Source organism: Embiotoca jacksoni, unplaced genomic scaffold, assembly GCF_022577435.1.
Source record: "Embiotoca jacksoni isolate LCO1_2020_lvr unplaced genomic scaffold, fEmbJac1.0.p SCAF_13, whole genome shotgun sequence".
NCBI classification, from domain to species: domain Eukaryota; kingdom Metazoa; phylum Chordata; class Actinopteri; family Embiotocidae; genus Embiotoca; species Embiotoca jacksoni.
Window position 1 is genome coordinate 18,864,953 of NW_027185263.1, and position 23,790 is coordinate 18,888,742.

The 23,790-nt window shown below is 40.4% G+C and overlaps 1 protein-coding gene across 4 annotated transcripts in view; it reads right to left on the minus strand.

Moving 5' to 3' along the window:
• The window catches only part of LOC138196736 (cell adhesion molecule DSCAM-like), a 102,941-nt gene that overhangs the window by 10,010 nt on the left and 69,141 nt on the right, over positions 1–23,790 (minus strand). For 3 of the 4 annotated variants that reach the window (XM_069147081.1, XM_069147080.1, XM_069147079.1), the window contains exons 8-25: positions 22,595–22,870; positions 21,040–21,318; positions 20,768–20,887; positions 19,660–19,839; positions 12,062–12,258; positions 11,343–11,439; positions 11,125–11,253; positions 10,704–10,871; positions 10,072–10,142; positions 9,136–9,379; positions 8,648–8,794; positions 5,406–5,561; positions 4,877–5,010; positions 2,591–2,744; positions 1,931–2,048; positions 1,641–1,804; positions 1,362–1,460; positions 1,076–1,264 (exon numbers count right to left, since the gene is read on the minus strand). In XM_069147081.1, the coding sequence (XP_069003182.1) occupies positions 1,076–1,264; positions 1,362–1,460; positions 1,641–1,804; positions 1,931–2,048; positions 2,591–2,744; positions 4,877–5,010; positions 5,406–5,561; positions 8,648–8,794; positions 9,136–9,379; positions 10,072–10,142; positions 10,704–10,871; positions 11,125–11,253; positions 11,343–11,439; positions 12,062–12,258; positions 19,660–19,839; positions 20,768–20,887; positions 21,040–21,318; positions 22,595–22,870 (2,922 nt within the window). Of the gene's footprint in view, positions 1–1,075; positions 1,265–1,361; positions 1,461–1,640; positions 1,805–1,930; positions 2,049–2,590; positions 2,745–4,876; positions 5,011–5,405; positions 5,562–8,647; positions 8,795–9,135; positions 9,380–10,071; positions 10,143–10,703; positions 10,872–11,124; positions 11,254–11,342; positions 11,440–12,061; positions 12,259–19,659; positions 19,840–20,767; positions 20,888–21,039; positions 21,319–22,594; positions 22,871–23,790 lie in introns of those variants that run through there. The other variant, XM_069147082.1, reaches the window with a different exon arrangement.

Consider the following 23,790-nt stretch of genomic DNA (forward strand, 5'->3'; position numbering starts at 1 on the left):
TTATGCATTCAGACAAAGTAGTTACAATGATCAAGGATTAAGACATCAAAAAGCCAAAATAGGACAAATACAGACATACCTACAATAGTTTTTAATGTGTATCTGGCATGTTCGGAGCTCACTTGCAAATGTGTATGAAGACATTGTGTGTTATCCAAAGGCAACTGGACTCTTTGAAATTTCTCATTCAAAAGGCTTCTTCAGTCCGAAAAGACTGGAGGGGGGTTTAAGTTTTTTTCCATTTTTTTCAGGTTTCTTTTGGGATCATCAACCCCTTTAGAGTCGTTGAAGTCAAATATTAGACCCACCAGGATCATCCTGAGAGTCATTTACACCAGTCATTATGACTCGCATGATGGCCAGATGGGTTAATAAACCAGCCCACTTTTACCATGACTACTGTGGCCCTAACGACTCACAAGATGTGCTGGTGGATGTTGTATGTGACCTTAAGAACTGTCAATGTGTTATCTACCCCGCAAGAGGTCAAAGCTAGGAACTCCCCTTCAGTTTTTTAGAACTGAAGAAGTCATTCAGATGAGAGGTGAAATGTCTTCAAGAAACAAAAAAGTCTGGTTACCTTTGGATAAAACTTAGACATACTTGCTTATATAAATAATTGAACATGATCATCTGATGTGATGAGGTTTTAGGTTTAATGTTGAGTTGTTGTATCGTACAACACAAGAATAAAGGAATCTATCCTTACCCATCAAAGTGGAAACTAAATGAAATTAGTTGAGCAACCTCTTGTTAGACAGCAATGACTGTCTGACACATTCATGGAGAAGATACAAAAATTACCAATCACGAAGTCACATGCTCAATGGTGCGAGTAATAAAAAAGTAACAAAATGTCCTTATTTTGTTGTGATATAACTTTTAATTTGAATAACAAATATACTTTTTGTGTTGTTGCCGTTGAACTGTAATGTGTAACGGTGAATTGAATATAAACATTCCACTAAAAAAGATAATATGACACTATGACAGACCATTGACTTCAGTTAAAAAGGTATTCAAAGAGACTAAACTATATTTTGTGTCTTTCGAAAGAAAAGTTATTTGTTCATACCTTTTCCATGGGTCTTTGCTTCAATGATCTCGCTGATACGACCAGGACCCACTGCGTTTTGGGCAGTGAGGGTGAATTTGTACCAGGTGCCACACTTGAGGTTCTCCAGCCGATAAGAGCGCTCACTGGGACTAATTGCAAAATTGCCCCACTGCTCACTGTTATCCTCTGAGTACTGCAGAATGTAGCCTGGCAATAGCACAGATGGGAACATATTTGTCAATCAATTGGTTGTATTGAAATGATAAATATACACTGAAAAAAGACACTGTGGAGTCTGTCTGACCTCTTATGGAGCTGCCTCCGTTGTCTCCTGGGATCCAGGATAGGGTGATTGAGGTTGTGGTTGTCTTGGTCACTGTGAGGCGAGGCTGGTCAGGTGGAACTGGGGGAAAGAAAATAGACAAAGCTCATCTAATGAGTCGAGCAATACAGATTAATTTCAGAGAAAACATCTAGAACTGAAAAGTTGATTTGTATCTAGAAGCGTAAAGATGAATTGTTGGTGAGGGTTGATACAGGCATGTTATTCATTAAGACTTTTTGCCCACGTTGTAATTCTTACCTTGAACCTGCAGGTTAAGGACAATTTTGTCTGACCCAAAGCTATTACTGGTGACACAGGTGTAGTTCCCAGAATCTTCTGCTTTCACAGTGCGGATAACAAGGCTGCCGTTACCATGGACACTGCGCCGGCTATCAATCACAACAGATGCTGGGGTTCCATTGCTGAAACACAGATGTGTTAACAATTAGTTTACGGTTTTCCCTGTCACATGGATTCTTCAGAGACAATATTCACATTTATTTATCTTTCCAACACCTGCTGTATTTTAGTATTTATACTTTACTCACATCTCCTTCAGCCACTTGATGGTTGGGGATGGATCACCCACAGCCTTACAAGGCAGCACAATGTCCCTCATCCAGGGGGTTGTTACTGTTCTGTTGAAGGTCAGGATCCGAGCCGGAGCTACAAAATATGCACATGCTTCTTCAGAGATGGTACAGTAACATAAGAAAATGGCGACGCATTTATTCTTAAGTATTTGAGATGGAAACAATTTTTATTGTCACAAGGTCACAGTTTTTCACATTTTGAATTCTGTAACCCCGGTCAGGCTAAGGGGCCACAATGTAATGATGTTTGTTTCTCTCTCTGAATAGTGGGCAGTGGGAAGATCTACCACCTGAATCTCAGGTAACATGTGAATGTCCTGATAGGAGGACTCAGCTTTAACCAAGCATGTTAAGTGTCAACAGGGCCAAAGGCTGGGTTATTGACTAAAGACTTGTCGTCTTATGAAGAAATACTAGGGATGAGCTATGTTTTACCCATCTGCATGGATCACTAAAAAGAGGTCCTGTTTGAATGACCTGAATGATCTGTTAAAGCCTTAAAATCTGAATCTGATAATTGAATTTACCTATTGAACAAATGTGCAGTGACGCACAAGCTATATAGCGTTGTTCACTACTGAATATCAAATTGTACATTAGAGCAGCTCCACCTACCCTCAGCCATGGGTTTGACAGTGATGATCTCACTGGCGTTTCCACGGCCTGCAGCAGTGACAGCCACCACCCAGATACTGTACTGCCGGTTCCTGCTCAGGTTGGGGATGCGGTAGAAGAACACATCTGGGGCTGCTTCAAACTCACTGCTCACCTTGAGGAGGGAACACATTCACAACTGTTTTAATTTCCTGGAAATCAAAATGTAAAATTTTCGATCTCGACATTATGTCGAAGACAATTCTGGTGATTTTTTTTTCTTAATGATGACAAATTCCATGAATAGCCCAAACCAGTAATGAACAAATTATCTGTGTGTAACCAAAGCCTGATATTCCTCTGTGCGACAGAGAGTGCAAAAACTAATAAAAGCGCCTTACTGAGTTGTCATTTTAGTCAATCCCACATGCACTATCATGGTGCTGTTTAACGGTTAAAGCTGGGCAACTGAATTTATCCCGCTGCCCGAATTTTCATAAGAAGATACTGTGTGGGGCAGAGATTCAAATTGAAAATATATTTAGGCCTAATTAGAATAATTTGTTGATTATTTTTACTTTTGTACTTTTGTTATAATTATAATTCTATACCATCAGACTCTTAACACCTACACTGAAGTCATCTGCCAGGGAGCAACTGGCTCCTAAAAGCAACATTTCTGATAATTATGGCCTGTCCATTTTATTTCCTTTATATCCATTTGCCATTGTCACACTGGGCTGTAATTTGACGCACTTTTTTTCTTGTTAAAAAATGAAATCAGTTCTGTTTCTCCTTTTGTTTGGCTGAGCAGTTTTAGTTGGCATTATGAGTCAGCGTTATTGTGATATAATTATATGTGATAAATGTTGAATAAGCGCGTGTGAAAAAATGAATAGAACGAAATGTTACATGAGATGTATGAGTTTGTCCCCATTATTGCATAGACGTCGCTGGACAATGGGAGAACCACATGTTCCTAGTCGTAGTCAACGCTCAGCAAATGGCTTGAGGATGACGTCACAAAGAACACTTCCTCAAAGAGATCCATTGAACAGCTATGGTCTATCATCAGCCATTTTGGTCTACCACGACAGCTTGTTTTTAGTGACGGTGGCCAACAACTAGTGTCTGAAGAGTTTTAGACATTCATTGAAGAAAACAGTATTCAGCACAGACTTGTGGAAAGATTTTTACAGTCCATTAAGCAAGCTCTCAAGTCCTCTCAAGTACAACACAATCCGTCATCAGGTGCTTTGGTACTTTCCTGTTGTCATTCTGGAACACTGTGAGATTTATAGTAGAGAAAAAAGTATATTTGACACGAAGACTTTTGAGAAAATATGGATACAGTAAAATGTTTTCCTTTTTTTTGTTAGGAATATGTTGTTTATTGACAGCTTAAGTTTTTCCCTTTTTAATGTAATGTCACGCTCTAATTTTTTTGTGTTTCATACATAAATCAATAAAATGCTTAGTTTGGACGGATGCAACTTAAGTTCTTCAGTACAGCACTTCAGTGATGCGGACATGACTGAGGCACTTGTGCAATCGTGACAATTAATAACGTTACAGTAAACTTCTTGTGTAATATTGCTTAATGAACACACCTTGGAGTACAGTAGTTCTGCCTCACTGTAGGAAGGACAAACCAGTTGCAGCTCAGAAAAAAACTACATTTTTAGCTGCTCTTAAACCTTAACCACATATATTACCCTCTTGTTGATATGGTGAACATTTTAGCAAACAATGGCATATTTGCACATCCAACAGGCATCAATTATCATTCATTTGTAAAATGATCTGGTTTGCTACTTGCTAAATGCTTCACTTTCTTTAACAGCTAATTGTTAACTGTCCATCTGCTGTTTGATGCTGATCAGGCTGCCTAAAGCGGATTTGTAAAGCTTTAATGGCCAATAACAAAGTTATAAGAGGGGGAGAACGATCAGACCAGTAATGTTTTCGGTTGGAAAACCAAAACAATGAGCTGAAAGATGCTGTACTGTACAGAGGGGAACTGTTTGTTTTGTCACTAAATGCAACTCGTTTTATGAAGTCATACTTTTACAGACTTTCTTTTTTTTTTTTTACCACCGTTGATATCAAACAAGGTTTATTACATCTGTTTAAGTTGCTCTTTAATTAATGTTTGCTGAAAACTGCACTGCACTGCTGTTAAAATAATAACCATAGCTGCCCTAATTCTTAATTGTTCTTCGATTCAGAACAGGAACTTTACGTGTGGAAAAATACTGAATAAACATTCAGTATTATTAGTAGGTATTATTTTTTTGTTTGTTTTACCGTGGGGTGTGGGTTGGAGCAGAAAACGGTGTATTTCCTGATGATGCCGTTCACTTTAAGAGGGGGAAGCCAGGACACAAACACTACGGAGTTGGAAGCAGCTGCTGCCTTCACACCTGCTGGAGGACCAGGAACTGAAAGCACAAAATAATCAAGTTAATATATGTTTCATATTAAACTAATATTATTACTCAGAAGATTTGTATGGCTCTTTTTACGCTGATCATACAGCAATACATTAGATAGCATATGACATATTCTACAAGCTTTTCTAATATTTACAGGAGTTACAGCTCTCCTCCTAATAAGCATATTCAAGCTCCATCATTATTTGTTCAACGGTAAAATATTTTTACTTTGGAAAATCTGACATTTAATGTCAGGAGATACTGAAATTCCTTGAGGCCCTGCAGCAGCAAGTCAAGCTCGCACTTTAGCAACTTGTCTGGCATAAACTTGACTTGACAAGTGGAAAATAACAGCTGCCCTTGTGCGTTTTTTATTCAGAGAGGTGACTTAATCCCCCTACCGTCCTCTTTGGTTCGGGTGTAAATCTGTTCACTGCGAACACCATCGCCAGCTCTGGTGAAGGCCAGAACCTGGATGCTGTAGTTGGTGTATTTCTCCAGCCCATCCAGCTCCAAAGAGGGCTTAGAAGTTGTCACGTTCCTGATCTCTCCAAGCTCTAATGGACAGAAAACAGGAGAGGAGAGGATGGGTGAATAGAGTAAAATTGAGTAAGTTGCAGCGTGAGTCTCTTATTGTAAATAATCAGTGATAGGACAAGTACCAACTGGACAAAATATGACTAGTTTCATATACAGTAATTATTAATATATATAAAAGTAAATGTCAGGCCCAAGGCTGCCATGGCACAGCCTCCGATGTGATTTTATATTCAATCAGTTCAGACAAGTTTAAACAACCCTGCGTCCAAGGTCTGCTGTAATGGCAGGCCTTGACAGGCTACCTGCTGCCCTCATCTGTTCTGAATTATTGATGTCTGACTGTGTCACAACTCTCCATCCTTTTCGTTGCTTCACAATGTTTTTCTTCTCCCCGCTTTCTCTCTTTGTCACTTCTTGCCAGAGATCTGCAGCACAAAACCAGCTGCATCTCTTCTTCTCTGTCTTTTAATGAGCCATTACAATGCCTGGAATACTCATAAACTGGCCCAACTGCAGACATTTGTATGTGGACAATATTGCTGAAAACATAACTTTAAATCATAAAAATGAAAACATAATTTTAAAATCTATCGGCATCTGGCAGAAACATCCATACCATTCTGGTAGAGAAGAATCCTAAAAATCTGTGGTGATTTATAGTCACTGCTTGCTGATTCCTGGACCTTTAAGTTAACTGCAATTTTCCAGTACCTTTAATTAGTTAGTGGATTCATTTTTTGAGACATTTTTCAAGCAAAAATGTCAAACATGTGCAAATGCTGTGACTATTTACTGCTTTTCTTTGCCATTCTTTGCCACAATAAAGTGAACATGTTTTGGGTTTTGAACTTTTAGTCAGATAAAACAAGAAATCTGAATATGTATCTGTTGTATCTGGGAGATTTTCATGGTAGTTTGTAATTACATTACATTTCATTTAGCTGACGCTTTTATCCAAAGCGACTTACAATAAGTGCATTTCAACCATGAGGGGACAAAACCCAGAACAACAAGAATCAAGAAAATACAATTTCTTCAAGCAAGCCAAACTACAAAGTGCTATCAGTAAGTGCCATTTTAAGCGCTATTAAACCTTTACCTATTCAAGGTAAAGTCGGAAGAGGTGTGCTTTTAGTTTGCGGCGGAAGATGTACAGAGTTTCCGCTGTCCTGATGTCGTTGGGGAGCTCATTCCACCATTTAGGAGCCAGGACAGCAAACAGTCGTGATTTTGTAGAGTTTTTAGCTCGCAGTGAGGGAGCAACAAGCTGATTGGTAGAAGCAGAGCGGAGGGAGCGGGCTGGGATGTAAGGTTGGACCATGTCCTGGATGTACACTGGACCCGATCTGTTCACAGCACGGTACGCAAGTACCAATGTTTTGAAACAGATGTGGGCAGCTACTGGTTACTGGTTAGTAAAGGGAGCAGAGGAGCGGAGTAGTGTGAGTGTATTTCGGGAGGTTAAAGACAAAAGACAGAAAGCTGATGCATTCTGGATGAGCTGCAGAGGTCGGATGGCGCTAACAGGTAATTGTTTTGTGAACGTGTTATAGACTAAACAACTGTTGAATAAAGAAGATAATAGCTCATTTATCAATAATGAGAATAAGGGAATAGAAGTAACATGTGAGTGTGACCTTAAAAATTCCTGAATTTTTACCCACGAACTAAAAAGCCTCACAAACTTCTGTTAAACCAAGCTGATTCCAAAAACGCTGGGGCACTGAAACAGCCTGCACCACTGTTGTTAGATCAGGCTTGTATTGCCCTCTGCTGGTCAATTATATGGTATTCACTCAGAGAGCATAGAGTGCATAGAGAAACTGCACCTGTTTGAGATTGAGTGGTGCGGGAAAATAAACCATTTAATTACCTAGGGTCCATGGTATAGACCTTTTTCAGTTAGATTTGTAATTGTAGGAAAAACATAGGTGTAATCATAATGGCTGCATTCCACTTAGGGGAGGTCCTGCTTCTGTGTATATTGGTTCACTGTCATGGTTTATTGGGACGCTTAATAGAAATGAGCCATCATTGATACCCTTATTACCTACTTTGGCAAGTCAAAATGTCTTCCATTAAAACAGCCTATATGTCAAATGTTAGGATATGTGTGTATTATATTAAAAGTAGATGCAACATAAGCCATACCATTTACAAATAATTACATTTAAATTCAACTTTCTTTCATCCACTGATCTACAGACTGTTGCCATGCAAACTGGCCTTGGCTGTCAAGTCTTAAGCGTTCATGTACTATAGGCAGGTCAACAGGATGTGACAGTGCAGGGGGCAAAGGTTATCACGCTGTCACAACCCATCCCGCTGACACAAACCCGGCATCTGACAATGCCATGCCATGCTGTCCGACTTCCACAGGGTCATGCAGACTGCCGGCTAGTACTGGAGTTACCCAAATCTACCAGGGTAACTGTAACATAAGCTACAACTTACCCGTAAGCGTCAGATATTGTATGAATAAATACTAATTTAAATCAAAGCAACACCTCAGCCAGGATGTCATCAAAATAATTTAATGTATATAGAAACACCAGGATAAATTGTTCTGTCAAGTCTACTCTTTGGGGATCTGCAGTGGTTTTCTACATGTATTATTAAGAAAATAAGGACTACCACTGACATTAAAACCATTTTGGACATGTAATAGATTGCCATTATTATTATTATTTACTCTTTCTACCTGCTGAAAGTGTCTATGTAGTAGTTTCAATTATTATGTTTTTCTTTTTTGGTTATGTTATGCCACATATTTTACCACATTTTACTAAATCTGTAATACATTACAATATGATCTTGTACATTGTGTTTTTTTCCCTACTTTGTCCATCTCCATATAGATAGTGTGCCTCTTTTATGGGCACAGTGATCAATCTCTGCTCTGATTGGTCCTGTCTGTGTAAACTCTTATTCAAGCAGATCACAAGCACCTGGGGGATGAAAGTGTTATGTCTATCTAAGTTCAAGTAGCTTTCAAGTCTATCCTAAATATATTCATGAAAAAGTGGAGATCTCTTTGAAGCACGTCACGTTTACCTACTTTTGTAAAATGTGTACCAATGTGAATTCAGGTATGACCGTGTACCTCCATCAGGTAGGTTGGCCCAATAGATAACCCTGAAGCCCAGCAGGTTGCCATTCAGAGCATCTTTGGGAGGGGTCAGCCAGGACAGAGAGATGACCTCTGGAGATGTGGCTGTGGCCTGGACGTTCTCTGGAGGACGACTGGGCACTGAGGGTGAAGAGTCAGGAGACAAACTATGAAAACAGTGGACTCAGAAGACACTAAGGGAGCAACAACACATGGCAGTACTGTCTGGTCTCCACTAGGTTGTGATATTCCCTCAAAAATGTCTCGCATGAAACCATGCTCTCTGCCTCAAAAAATGTTCACGGTTGTGTTTTTTTTTTCCAAATTGTTCTAGTGATGTGACATAAAAAGATCAAGTAATATGTTATGTTTCTCATGTTTTGTTGTGTTCAGAACATTCTGTGCTTTTATTCAGCTTTCAAAGTTGACACCACAACTTCACAAAAAGAAAATAATGAACCCTTGTCTCCCTCCTCTCTTACCGTCCTCCAGTGTGGTAGCAGCCACTTCTGTGGAAGACGGCCCTGTACCAGCACTGTTACTGGCTTGCACCACGACTCCATACTGGGTGAACTTCTTCAGGTTGTCCAACACTAGGTTTTCTGCATTGTCCCCGGTGGTCTCCACACTGATCACACTGAACTGGTAGTTTCCACCAGAGCTGTACTCCCTGTAGCCCACCTGATAGCCTCTAATGGCCCCATTCTGGAGGTGCTTCTTGGGTGCCTGGCACAGAAATGACAGGGATTATTTCATACAATCGGGATGAATGTCATGGTCTTTTTTATTTAAGTTGTACTTTATAAGATAAATTAAAACATGATTCTATATACTCTACACCTTCCTTAAGAGGGAATGCTATAAATGACATCAATTAAATCATATGGGGAGCACTCCACATACCAAAATACATCCAATGTATCGATGTATATAAATACTGGATGTACCCAGATCTGACTGGTCAATATGGCCTAGTTACAGAATGCATGGTACCCCATAGATTGTACTGCAAATGTATTCTTGAAAACGCTGAACGTAAAGGAATTCTGTGATACTGTAGTAATGAAAAATTAATGATGACACCCATTTAAACCACAGGAGAAGAGAGGACAAGACAGATCATGCCTACAAATACTCTAATACAGCATTCTTTGAACACCTTTGTTTATTTAGAAAACAGACAACTGACCGGCACAACTTCATTGCTCACTGCTGAGCAGCAGCAGCAGCAGGTTAAATGTTTACTTCAAACACTAGTACTGTTTTCAGAAATAAATTAGAGAACAGTACTGATTGACTACGGAGATTTGAAGCAGCAGCGACAGTACTTAACCTCTGTCGTCGTTAACTGTATCTGTTCGGATACTGTTACTGTACACAATCACTTCATGGAAACACACAGAGTCAGATCAACTTACTCTCCACATAACTCGGATGCTCTGAGAGGAGAAGGCTTCCAGCTGCACATCCTGAGGTGGTCCATCGGGAGCTAAGATCAGATCATCAACATGTAATTCTTGTAAAACTGTACACATCCAACAACTGTGTTAAAGTTCAGAACGAGTGAGCCTGTGGACAAGTGTGATGGCTGCTGAGGGTGAGGAGCAGTGCTCTGTGGAAGCTGGCGGGGAGAGGAGATGAAGGAATACGGGGGTAACTTGAAAATGGGGTCCAGCCTCAGTCTATTGACAGTGGTGTGACATTTACTACTGACGCTGCTAATTGAAAAGTTTTGCCTTTACTGTGGGGTCAGTGTGTGTTCAATAATGCAATAGAAACAATGGGCTGATGTCACTAGGCTGTTAATGAAATGACTTGGTTGGCCCTTCACTGAATTTTGCCTCGTCTTCAATTTGACCCTTGCAATCAACTCCGATTGTTTTCTTTCTCATAGTTCCACAAATTAGATTTTTTTTTTGTCACTATAACTACACATTATCTATATACTCTATAACATGTGCATGATTTAGTTTTGTACAGAAAACAGCACTGACTGCAAACGTGTTTGTGGGTGGCAGAGAAAGAAAAAGTCATCCACAGTCATTCTTACCAGCTTCATCAGTGGTGATGGTGAGCTCGTTGCTGGCTTCACTTTTGCCAATTAAGTTCTTGGCAAACATGCGTATGTTGTAGGTTGAGGAGGGGTGCAGGTCAATGATGGTGGCCTGGTTGAGCTGAGGTGAGACATCTTTGGTCTTTTGTGCAGTATCCCAAGAGGCTGGGAGGGGAGAGGCCAAGGTTTATTGGGGTTACCGAAGAGGGACAGGTCAATCCAACTAAGTGCATCAGGACAGGCTGCATTAAATTATAGTGCTGAGAGTAAGTGAATGGAGCGATAATTCATGTCCCCAAAGTGCACTACTGCTACAAGGCTTACAAGTTTTAACCAGCACTATATGAAATAACTAGTGTTCAGTGTGATAAACTGCAATCATACATCTGATTATGGATCTAAATAATATTTTCCGTACCTGATTTGTTCTTGCTCTCAATATCAAAGCCTGTGATTGGACTGTTGCCATCGAAACCCATAGTCCAGCGCAGTGCAATTGTTCTATCTTTCACTTCTCTGATCTCCACCTCAGGAGGGTCCGGGGGCTCTACAAAGCACAAAGTTGATCAGTATATTATTATTTTAGCATGGATAAACCTAACATTACATTTCTAGGTTTGTTAGGTGCAGTTATACCTTGTACTGTGAGCTGTATGATCCCTCTGTCTTCCCCAAAGGAGTTGATCGCGTGGCAGGAGAAAAAGCCAGAGTCCTCCCTCACTGTGGGCATGATCTGGTGGATGCACAGGGATGGTGTTAGCAATGAGCTGATGTAAACGACAATATTCAGATAAATGCTAATTGTTCTTTTATTGATACTCATACAGAAATTGTGTGATCATTGTAATCTTTATAGTTGGAAGAGGTGTTGCCTATACATGGTAGTCTTGACAGAGTGGGAGACATAAATTTTAGAACAACGGTCCTCAATCTTTTTGACTTGTGACCACTTGAATCCAGTTTATGGCATAACTGTAGACAGGAAACATGAGTACAAGAGGGGATTTTTCCCTCGGACTGTTTTAAAAGAAAGATTTTTAAAGACAAGAGAAAGTGAAAGTTTATGGTATTTCAGAAAAAGTCACAAAAGATAAACACAACTTTTCTAATCCCTTAAATTATTTGGTGACCCTTCAAATTCATTTTGGCATCCACTGATACGTAATCCGGACTCCCACTTTGGGAACATTGTGCACTTTGTTAATTTTTAGATACAGTTTGTTCACGAATACCAGATTTGTACTATAATGGACCTCTAAGGAATTTTTTTTGAGCATGTTGTGACATCATATATTGAAAATTACCAATCCAGTGTTGGGTCTCAAACTGTACACTTTTCAAGCACAGCCTCCTACCTGAAGGTTGGAGACGACTTCATCGCCCAACTCCTCGACAGAAACCACGTAGCGGCTGGTCTCAGGGTTGATGATGCGTTCCTCCTTCTCCCAGCGTACCATGATGGGTTTCTCACCATGAGCCGTGCAGCTCATCTTCTTCTCTTCACCCTGTGTGGCCAACGTAGTGTTCGGGTAGGATGTGATCATGGCTGGGACTGGTGGGAAAATAAGGTGAAGACAAGATTAATAAGAATCTTTTCACAGATAATATTCGTACTTCATATGAGTTGAGTCATATGAACTACATTATTCAAAGAGAGAGCACTAGCAAAGAACCAGGGAACAGTGTTAACTGCACTGTCACTAACAGGGACATTGAATAAAAGTCTTATTGGGGAAAATATCATGAAATACATGCAGGATTTGAAAAATGACATTTTGACATAAGAATTTCTACAGTGAAACAGACATGAAGACCAATAAAATGCTGTTGATGTCATAATTCATTATGTAATAACAACATTTACTGATTCTCTTGTATATTTCCATAGGTACACTCATAATCATAATTACTCATAATGTTGTATTCATATATCTAATATTGAAAACACGAGACCTCCTTGCGTATTATTGTACTATTGTTTAACCTTTGTTTCATTTTGCTGAACAATTGAACTCAAAAATCAATGCTGGTTTTATTCTCGGGCTGTGTCATCTGACTGGGCACCAAGTTTCCTGCTAAGTAGAAAATATTTATCAAATCTTAATGCAAAAAGTTGACAGTTTCCAAATTTTAACAATTTATTATCGTGAAAGTAAAGAAAAAAAAGCTAATATTAAGCCTCCTAAGTGTCCTATCTAATGTTAATGCACTGTAACCAAGTGTCTCTTTAATGTTGTGTTGAAGGCAACGTGCAGCCCTGGTGTGTGTCTTATATCAGAGGGTCCTAAATGGTACAGTGATGCTCTAACAACACTCTGAAGACTCCACACTAAACGCACACTAACGACATACATGGCTCATTACACCCACAGCAGAGTGTATAACAACCCTCTACTCCTAGATGCTCACACACAGTCTCACCCCCCCCCCCCCCCCCCACACACACACACACACACACAAGCTCATGCATGCACACAAACATGTGTGCTTGCTCTTATTTTCTGTCTCCTACACACACAAAGCGTGACTCGGCTGATGTGATGGGAAGTGTCAGGCAAGAGGTTGCAAACATTTAAGCCTCATCTCTTATTCACTCCGAAGCCATTTGGGGCTTGGCTGTGGAAAAGAACGCTGATTTATTTTGCATGGCAAGTATGAATTTTTTGTGGGACACATTTGGAAAAGTGAGGGGAAAGAAATAACTGCTCGGACTTTATGTAAACGTTATCATTTTAGAGCACAGCTACTTTCATTTTGCCGTGTAAGTGGCTCAGAGGGGGCACAGGGCGGTGTTGTTGACACCCCTGGCAGAGTGGGATTTTGTGAGGGCAACAAAAAGCAGGGATGGTGAAGAAATTGAGATAGCATCCAGCATTTGGAGGGAAAATACATTTAAGATAGCCTGGCTCTACTAGATTAATGCTCAGAGCTTTAGCTTTCTGTGACTGTGACTACAGTCTAGAAACGCTGTTCAGACTGAAGTTTGCTCAGCCACTCTGAGGGGCAGACCAATCAGCGACCAGTGTCGTTGGTATGATGAGCATGATGAATACAATGTTGAAGTCAAGGTTGTTTTTTTGTAGTTGCATCGGTGGTAGAGTTTTGGCGCATATGGTGCTGAAGGCTGAAGAGGGCTGTGTTGATGAGGCACATGCAATTTGTGTGTCTATATTGTTGCACATGCGTGCAAGCAGCCAAGCTGAACCCGCCTCAGGCACACTTTGTGGCGCAGTAATTGTTGTCTTGATGTATTTCTTTAACATAACAGATACTAGCAACAGGGAAAGTGAAAAGGGAGGGACAGAAAGAGAAAGAGAGGTGAGATGGAGGGAAAAAGGGTATATATGTATACAGTATATCAGCTTCACTGATATCTCATTCAGCCTTAACCATAACATACACAGCAAACACACAGGATTTCATCTTAAATCTTACCGTATTATTGACATGTTGACTTTCTCTTATCATTGATATTGCTTATTTGTCCAGTTGAATCTCATTGTTTTATCAGTAATTCATGTATATGCAAATATATGGAAAAGCCTGAATGTGCATATATTTGATAAGACAGTGATATTTAGAAATTGATGACTAAATAGAGCTGACTGTCATTTAAAAACATACAGAACACAAAGAAAACCAATCATGTACTGGTCCCTTTTGGATGCCGATAAGATGTGAAGTGTAGCTTATAAAAAGAGGAAAACATCTACATTAGAGCTTTTGGAAAATGGAGGAAGAAAATGCCAGAACATATAGTGTATGTTTACTGCGCAATACAATATGTCTTTTATGTGGAGGTGAGGAGAGCTCTGTTCCTCCACAGCAACCCAGAGGGCAGTGATGATACGCTTAAGCCTGCAGGGGATTGTGGGGGATATGCTGGCTGCTGATAGGCTACTCCCCTGAGACAAAAGACCCCCCCCCCTCCCTTCTCCCAGGCTCCCTTTCACCTGGCCAGGTTACCATGCCAACCAGCATCGGACAGGCTCTCCTCTCTTCTCCCCATCTCGCCTCTCTCCTCCCTCTCCCTCTCTCTCTCTCTCTCTCTCTCTCTCTCTCTCTCTCTCTCTCTCTCTCTCTCTCGCTCTCTCTCTACTCTTAAAAAAGGGGATATTTCTGGTAACCAGAAATAGAACATGGGCTGGCCATTGATTTCCACATGAGTATGATGGTGACTACACAATCACACCCTGAATGTTGCAATACAGGCAATAAATGAAAAATAAAATGTTATAACGTCTTTAACTGGTGGTGTGAGTGATGTAAAAAATGGAATTAGCCAAATGGTGGTCAGGACAATAATAATGACATATTATTATTATATTATAATAAGTGGCTAAGTGAATGGTTACTTCAGTGTGGGGTATTCATCTGTGTTCAAAGACAACAGTAAGACCATCTCAGAGGTTCAGTGTGATGTGAGAGGTGATGAAAAGAGATTTAATTTATTTCATCATCATTTGCATTGATTTGCAAAATAAAATGTTATACCGTCTTTAACTGGTGGTGTGAGTGATGTAAAAAATGGAATTAGCCAAATGGTGGTCAGGACAATAATAATGACATATTATTATTATATTATAATACGTGGCTAAGTGAATGGTTACTTCAGTGTGGGGTATTTATCTGTGTTCAAAGACAACAGTAAGACCATCTCAGAGGTTCAGTGTGATGTGAGAGGTGATGAAAAGAGATTTAATTTATTTCATCATCATTTGCATTGGATCCATTGTTATTATCAACAAAAGAGACTGAAAGATTAAGTTCCACTTTAGAGGTTTCACATTTTGCAAAACGATTTTTTTTTTAGTTTCTTTTTAGTTTTTAGAAAATCTTTGATTTTCTCATTAGCTGAATTAGTGATGGCATTAATGTTGCTATGTGGGCTCTACTGTTTGAACTGCACTTATCAGAGATCATTTTTTATTCAAACTGGAATAATGAATGTGATGTCCTTTTCCCTGGATTTTTTTTTGATAAAGTATGAGTCTCTCTAGGGGCGCTATTTTTTTGATAGACTGATCAGCGGGCAGTTTTTCCATTTAGCCATTATAAATAGACCACTGCTGTTGCTAATAATGCTAAACATATTATCTCTTGTGCATCAGTGGTCTTTTTATTAACTGTGTTCTTAAGCTTTACCAAATAACTTTTTTTCTACAAGAAGTTGTCATGTTTTTAAAAAGTGAAGCTCTTAAATTAAAAAGAAAACTTTGGGTGTGCTAGCTTCTCCTTCATACATATACTCCAATGAAGCCAACTCGGCTTCATCGGAGTGTCACCCATGCTGAGAGCACTGAGATGCGAGACTACATTCCACATGGACTGCCTGGTAGGCCGGTGAGAGCCACAGGGCACCCCAGCTCAGTGAGGCCATGAGGGCCAGACAAGAGAACACGAGCTGGGATGCATCTAGCTACTTGCCCTGAGGACACACTGTAAGTGGGCGCTGGGGAAGAAAAGGCATTGGTTGGGGGTGTGGGGGGAAGGGAAGAGCGCTATGATGAGAGCACAAAGATGACTGGTTCACTGGCCGCCTGCAATGTACTGAAATAATTCCCTTAGCTGCACAATTGCCCTGGACATGAAGCATGATACCAAATAAACGCCTGCAGACTTTGCGAGCCTCTGAGCAGAGGTGGGCTAAACGTAGAGAAGTGAATTAAATAAGATGAAAAAAATAGAGATCATAAGGAGAGGGGACTGCCTCATGTTTGTCTGAAGGACATTGTGGTTGGGTGACTGCTCAGTGACCACAAGACCATTTAGCACTGCTCTTCAGTGAAGCCTCATTATGTGTTCTGCCCTCATCACGGTGTCTGCAGACATTATGATGTCTAATAGGCTTGATTGGTCTTAATTGGCCCTGATAAACATTGAGTGGTTGTTGACTGACTCTGATAGCATCCACTGTGGCTTGGTAATGAATTGACTGAATTGTGTCTGTTTTGGAGGTAGGGATGCTTGACTGGAAATTGCACAAAAATGATTTGTTCAAGCTCCCACCTGCAACCAGTATCAAGGAAGACCAAAAACAAATTACTAGTCGAATAAGGAGGTTTATGAAAGAAAAAAATAAACATAAATGCAAGTGCATGTGAACACATTCACAGCTTAATTGTGGTGCAGAGAGTGCAATCCGTTTCCACTGGCTGTTAGTGTAGTGGTGGTGTTCATGCTAGATGATGCATGGTGTATTATGACAAGACATTAGCCTATGCACAGACACTCATAACAATGAAAGTGCCAAGCTAGGACATCACAATAGCTGCAATTCATTTCCCGGGGAGTCTACTACAATAGCCTGGTGGAGTGGGATCTATCTAAAGCACTGCATTAGCTGCCTGCCCCATTATTCTTTTGTAATGGCTGCACGGTGCTGGACTGTATCTGTGCCTTTACATTATGTCTTTGCATTAAAGTGTGCAGTCCTTTGTGTGAAATGCATGTCTTTGTGTGTGTGTTATGAGGTTGTTTGCTCACCTGTGTCAAATATATGACCTGATAGCATCTTCACCATGCTTGTAGCGACACTATACAGCTCAGAGCTTCTGATTGCATCTATTGATCTCTGTTTGTTTACTGATTCATCAACAACATCCAGACAGCCAATAATAAATAGCAAAGATCATACTATCCATCACGTGATTACTTCAGCTTGCGTGCCTCCCTAATTGGCTCCTAAGCCTCTTAGGTAGCCGTCACTGCTCAAGTAGTGCAGAATGGCCTGAATAAACAACAGAAAACAACACAGTGTACAGAACACAGCCCCGGATGTTATAGTACACTGCACTGTACCTGTAAAGCACAAGGAGAAGATTTGAAGGTAATGAGCTTGTTGTCTTCCCACTGACACACACACACACACACACACACACACACACACACACACACACACACACACACACACACACACACACACACACACACACATACATGCACACAAAGGGGAGATATGAGTTACTCAGGATAGTAAAACTACCACAACAAAAGCAAGATAGCTCAGGCTTTTGTTTTTGTGTGCACCTGGCTCAGGTAATCTGTCATATGAAAACTCAGATCTTGTTGTGTGTTTTCACATTTCTTTAGGGCATTTCTGTCATGTCATCAATAATGCAGTTGATGTAAAATTCTGCCTAATTAATGCAGAAGCACTTGGTAATTTTGTTTTCAAAAGTGCTAAAAAAAAAATAAAGGTTAATATTATTGTTGTTTTTGGTATTATATGTTGATTTTACAAGAAATTTATATTTGGGTTGGCCTACAGACTATAAATGATGAGCTTTAAGATTTTGCAAAACAAAAAGGGCCAAGAATAATTGAGTAAGGAGAATTCAACTTACACTTTCACTGATTTCTTTGTATGTACATAAATGAACAAAATGCATTAGAGAAGCCAGCTTTTCAAATGGCAAAAGCCCTCTCTTTCACATGGCAAAAGATGGAAACATTATGTTCTAGTTGAAGGCCCAGATTTTTACTAACTTTGAGATTATGGAGAATTTTGTGTTTCAAAAGAAAATACTTCAAAGAGATATCTTAAAAAAAGATACTTAATTGTAAATATCACTTGAAAGACATTAGGGGATGTACTAAGAGCTGCTGCTTCTGTGTCTCTGCGCATGGAAGCTGGTCTGTGAGGGAGCGTGACAGTCTGCAGTCAGACAGAAGGGGTCATGAAGGAGTTGTAGCCTATTTGGCTGTGGCTGGCAGACAGTGAGACACTCAGCAGGGAGTACTCTGCTCTGGCCTGATAAGAGCTACAGAGGCATAAGCCTCATCTTGCAGTGACTGATCAAAATCAACACCCAGTCACAATAGAGCAGCTGCAGCTCACACACTGTGGACATACATGCAAATCCACAATCACATACATGAGCTACAGCTGAAAGAGCTGTATTTTTTTTTTTTTTTTTTTTTACAGTTCAGATATATACATTATTTGTAAGGTGGTTCTTTGCACCTCAAAGAAAGTACATGCTCTTAAAAAACATTTCGTCCATTGCTGTAGACAGCTTCCAGCATCTCTTCTTAGATGAGATAGTGGATTAAATCATGTATTACTCTCAAGATTGATTAAATGTTTTTGATTAAAAGTATTCCTGTTAAAAGTGTATGAATACAAAACCATTGAAATGTCTGAGGACTTTCTTGCATGAACTATAAGCAACTTAGCAAAGGAAATTACATTTTCTACATTTCCGTTCCTTATTTCTGTACTACATATGTCATGACTGTTGGTACAGGACATGCATATCTTAAATACATTCCTTTAGCAATCAAATAATGATCATGGTCATGATCTCCAATTGATAATATTAGAACATGGCAGTCTGAACGAAGAAAACAAGTATTGGTCGGCATGAAGAAGGGGACATAGACATTCAGACTGCAAATAGGGTTTTGTAATACATATAAAACGTTTTCCAGACGCATAGGTAGGATAAACCTGCAATACAGAAATGGGAGGACTAGAGTCTAGAGAGAGGACGGACCCAACAGACATAGAAAGCATGCAGAAGAATGGAGGTGGATAACCTATTTCTCCTACAACCTCCTTTCCTGCATTCTTTAGCCCTCTTTTCCACATGGCAGCTCCTTCCTACATGCAGAATTCAGGACTTAATAGAGGGGAGCTAAGTCCTTGGCCACTAAGCAGATAAATGCTGTACTTTCTCCAAGAGATGTCGTGGTGGCTGTGTGCATTGCTTTCATGGAATTCACTGATGCAGAAAGCACAGAGCGAGCATCACGACGGCATCTTGCTGGTGGCCCTGACTGCCACAGACAATGTCTACTCCAGTTCAACTCACCTAACCTTTTGCTTTAACGTTAACTTTTTATTTTAATGTAACTAGCAGCCCTTAGCAAAAACAGCCAGGGCATGAAAATAATGTCATATTAAATTTGACTTTAGGTGGTGTAGGTGGTGTTTTTCCATGAGACTTACTTTTCACATTGAGATACATGGACTTGCTGACATCTGCCCCAACATCGTTGCTAACTCGACACAGGTAGAAGCCGCTGTCTTCTTCAAGCACGTGCTTAATGAGCAGAGAGCCATTGACCAGCACCTCAATTCGAAAGCCTGAGTTGAGGGCGATGGGTCTGAACTGCGGGACACCGGCACCTGTTCAAGAAAACAGGGTTAGACCAACATACTGTATAAGACAACATGAACGAGCCAGTTAATATTGTTCTCACCCATCACAGAAGGGCTTCAAGCAGTGAAATCTAACTCTAGCCCACTTACGGAAATTCAAACACTACATCAGTTTTCTATGACCTTGCCAGCACACCTGAAAAAGCTGGTCTAAGATTAGTGTGGAAAAAAAGAAGAAAAGCAATGGAATGAGGCCGAGCTCAAATATTATATGCTTGTCAAAATAATGTGGACCTTTTAAAAAAAATAATGGAAATCAGTTATATTAGTCTTCAAGTTGGGTTAAGGAGTAAATAGATGTTTTGTAAAGGATTTTTTTTTTTTTTTTTCAAATTTTGCATATATTCCATATTTCCTTAAATTGCAAAATGTAATAAGTCATCTTGCCCCACGGCTAATAGGTAAACAGTAAATACGTACGAGGTTCATACGTACGAGGTTCATTATCAAAACCATATTAATATTGTTGGCATTTCATTGAATACCAGAAAACCTGCATCTAAGCTTTGCACTGAAACATGCTGTGACCCTAACTCAATAAAGAGTATCATAACTGATACGTATAAATGCAATGTATATATTAAACAAACATTGCTGTTGTGTCCAGCCAGGATGGGATAATTGAAGTTTTAAAGTCACATGATTTTACACCTGTTTCCTACTTCCCAACACATAAAAAGCTTTTCCTTGAACTTTGGCTGCTTTTAATCTCACTGTGCTGTGTTCCTACTCAAGGCTGTGGACATTATGTTTGTCGTGCTGGCTTCTATAATTATTATAATGTATCATAGAGAAAAAGCTTGCTGTAGGATAAAAAACAAGCGTTTGAGATCCTGTTTCACTACACCTTAGAGGGACACTTATGTCCAACGTTGTATGTAACATGTTTGTTTACCTTTCGAGTACTCCCACTGGATGGTAGGAACAGGATAGCCTTCAGCTGAGCAGTTTAGTATCACTGCTTTTCCATAGATGCCGTCCTGGTCCTTTGGTTGCACCACAAATTTGGGAGGAACTGCAAGTAAAGTAGCCTTTAGATTAGGCTTTGTCACCTATCAAATATCAAATCAAGAATTCAAGTATATGTCCCCCCTTTCCCACTGCTTTAAACTTCTTCTTCTCATAACCTCCACACGGGCCTCTCTCACCTATCTCCCTCTTCCTCACCTCGGACAATGAGCTGGCTCTGGTGTTCCACGGCGGCAGCCTGGTTTCGTGCGATGCAAGTGTAGTTGCCGTTGTGCATCAGCGTGAGATTGGAGATACGCAGGGAACTGGTGAAGTCTATGTTGTCTATGGTGACACCCAGGCTGACTGGGATTGGCCGCCCATCCTTCTGCCAGGTAATGAAGACGGGTTGGTCTCCGGACATAACCACGCACGGGATGAACACTCGCTGGCCGATTGAAAACCGGGGAAACTCAAATGGATGGATCGTTGGTGGGACTGTGGAAGTGACATGCAAATTAGTTTTCCCTTCAGGTATTATTGCCTCCGGCCTGTGGGTTACATGCCTATAATCTAGATTATTTTTAATATTATTATTATTATTTTTATTATTTTATTTTTTATTATTTTTAATTAGTTTAATTCAGCAAATGCTGTTTAAAATTATTCACCGCTCGTGCACACTAACAGAAAACAGGTTTATACCATAAATGTCACGGCAGAGCTACTTTACAAAGCACTCTAAAAGCAACTCATTAGTCCCAATTCACCCTTTATTACCTTGTTGTCCATGTCAAAACATTATGCTGCGATTTTGCAGGATTGCAAGTTATAATTTATTAGCCTACTTCTCCCCATGTTGAGCTGCTGAATTCTCTCTCTAACAACATGCATATAACATGCGCTTTCACTCGCGTTTGCTCTCTGGGGACTCTGTAGTCATCGTGAGAACCAGATGCTTTGGAAAATTAATGATTTAAAATAACATTGGAATAAGCGGCACTTCAGCGCTTATTTAATTCACAACAAAATAGGCATAATAGGCTCCTGGGGATTCCCTCTCCGCAGCAGTGGAATGCTAAGCAGCCGAGAGGCAAATTAGCCGAGGCGGAATAGTGGCGTAGCTTTGTCTACGCTCTGTGATTTCCCCTCGCACACTCGTTAGCACGTCAAGACTCGCCAGATAGGGAAGAGGGGGGGGGGCAAATTTGCCCATCCGACATTTCAAATTATGCAGCGTCATTGAAGAAAGAGAGCCATCTGAGGTTATCATCATCTGGCTCTGCTCAATGCCGCTGCATATTGAGATGAGCTCAAGATAAACTGGCCGGAGCGATAGAGGTGGTGCTTTGCTATCTGTGATGCAAGTGCTTTTTCTTTTCTACAAGTTGTCATATCCTAATGTCTCTCTGCATATCAGTGATTGTTGCAACAAGGAAAGATATATTTTATGCTGATGCTTTAATGTAACTTTTTAATGTGATGTACCAACATGCACATCAGATGGAAAGACACAACAGTGTCAGTGTTCAGAATGATGAAGTGACTCACTTTTTAAATTCACAGACTGAGAGATTAATGATGGAGTACCTGTGAATTTACTCAGCAATCCTGGGCTACAACATAGAAAGTATGCACATCTCAAATAAATAGCCTTAGCGTCTTACTTGACACTACAGGTCAAGAATAATGATGATGGAGTAGGTTTGGGGAAACTGTCCAATGTTTGGTCATTTGCTGTAGGACTAAAGCCAGACGAGACTGAGGTTCTTACCTTTCACAGTAACATAGACACTCTGGTGTGTGGACAGCTGTGGTTGTACCAGCACATTACATGTATATTCTCCTTCATCCACATCCTTCTGCACATCAAACAGCTTCAGGGTGCCGTTGTTCTCGAAGGCCCGCTGCCGGTGGTTGTATGGCAGCAAATTGGAGTCCTTGTACCACTTGATGGAGTAGTAGGGGTAGCCAATGACACGGCAGTGGATGTACATGTCCCGCCCAGCGATGGCAGTAAGGTTTTTCATTGGTCTGATGCTGGCAGGCCCTTGAAGGACACATTGGAGAGACAACTCTCTTAAAATGATTTTGAGGCAGGGGGGTGGAGTAAAAGATAGCTCTGCTGTGTTCTTTGTGTTTTCAAGACACCACAAAGTTTACATAGAATGATGCATTCTGACAGCTAGAAATGAAAACATTACCAACATTTGATCAGGGGTTTCAGACTGCCTGATTAAGTTGCCTCGTGGTACCTTAATGAAGGGTGTCAATGAAACTTGAAAAAGGAAATCAGGCTCAGAATCATCACCAGTGGACCCACTCTGCTCTGTATTCCTTTTCAAATTAGCTTTTTGCCTTGTCAGAGCCAGGGACTCATGTACCCTTCAGTTTGAGATGTATTGAATATTACCTTTTGCTCCCACCTCTTTGGTGCCAGCTGTGATTGCCTCTGACAAGCATTAGAGTAGAATGTTCCCTTTCTCCACTCATGAAGCTATTATCAAAGCCATTACTCATGTTGCCAGCTTTTGCACACACTTGTGAAAAACCAACAGAATAACCAACGGGCTTCCATAGCTCTGCCTAGCAGAGAGATGGACTCTTGAGCTTCTCTTTAAAGCACTGGAGAAGACAGCTGAACTAGGCTCTGTAGTGTACTTTGAGCACAAGCATATCCTGGGTTGCTACTCTCTTTAGCACGATTAAGGTGCCAACGATGTGAGAAACAATCGTTACACTTTCTCCACAATGGCACCTGTGGAGATTTATCTTCATTACTCGGCTGCATCTGGCTTCCATGGACCATCGCTTAAGGGCTTGAGGATTGCCCTATTTAGCCTTGCAACATGCAAGAATGAACACAATCAAATTAAACCAATCAATGTACAGAAAGTACCATTCCCTCTCTGCAATAGTGAAATACTAATGGCTTTGCATCAAGCACAGAAAGCTTAAGTACCCCAGTAT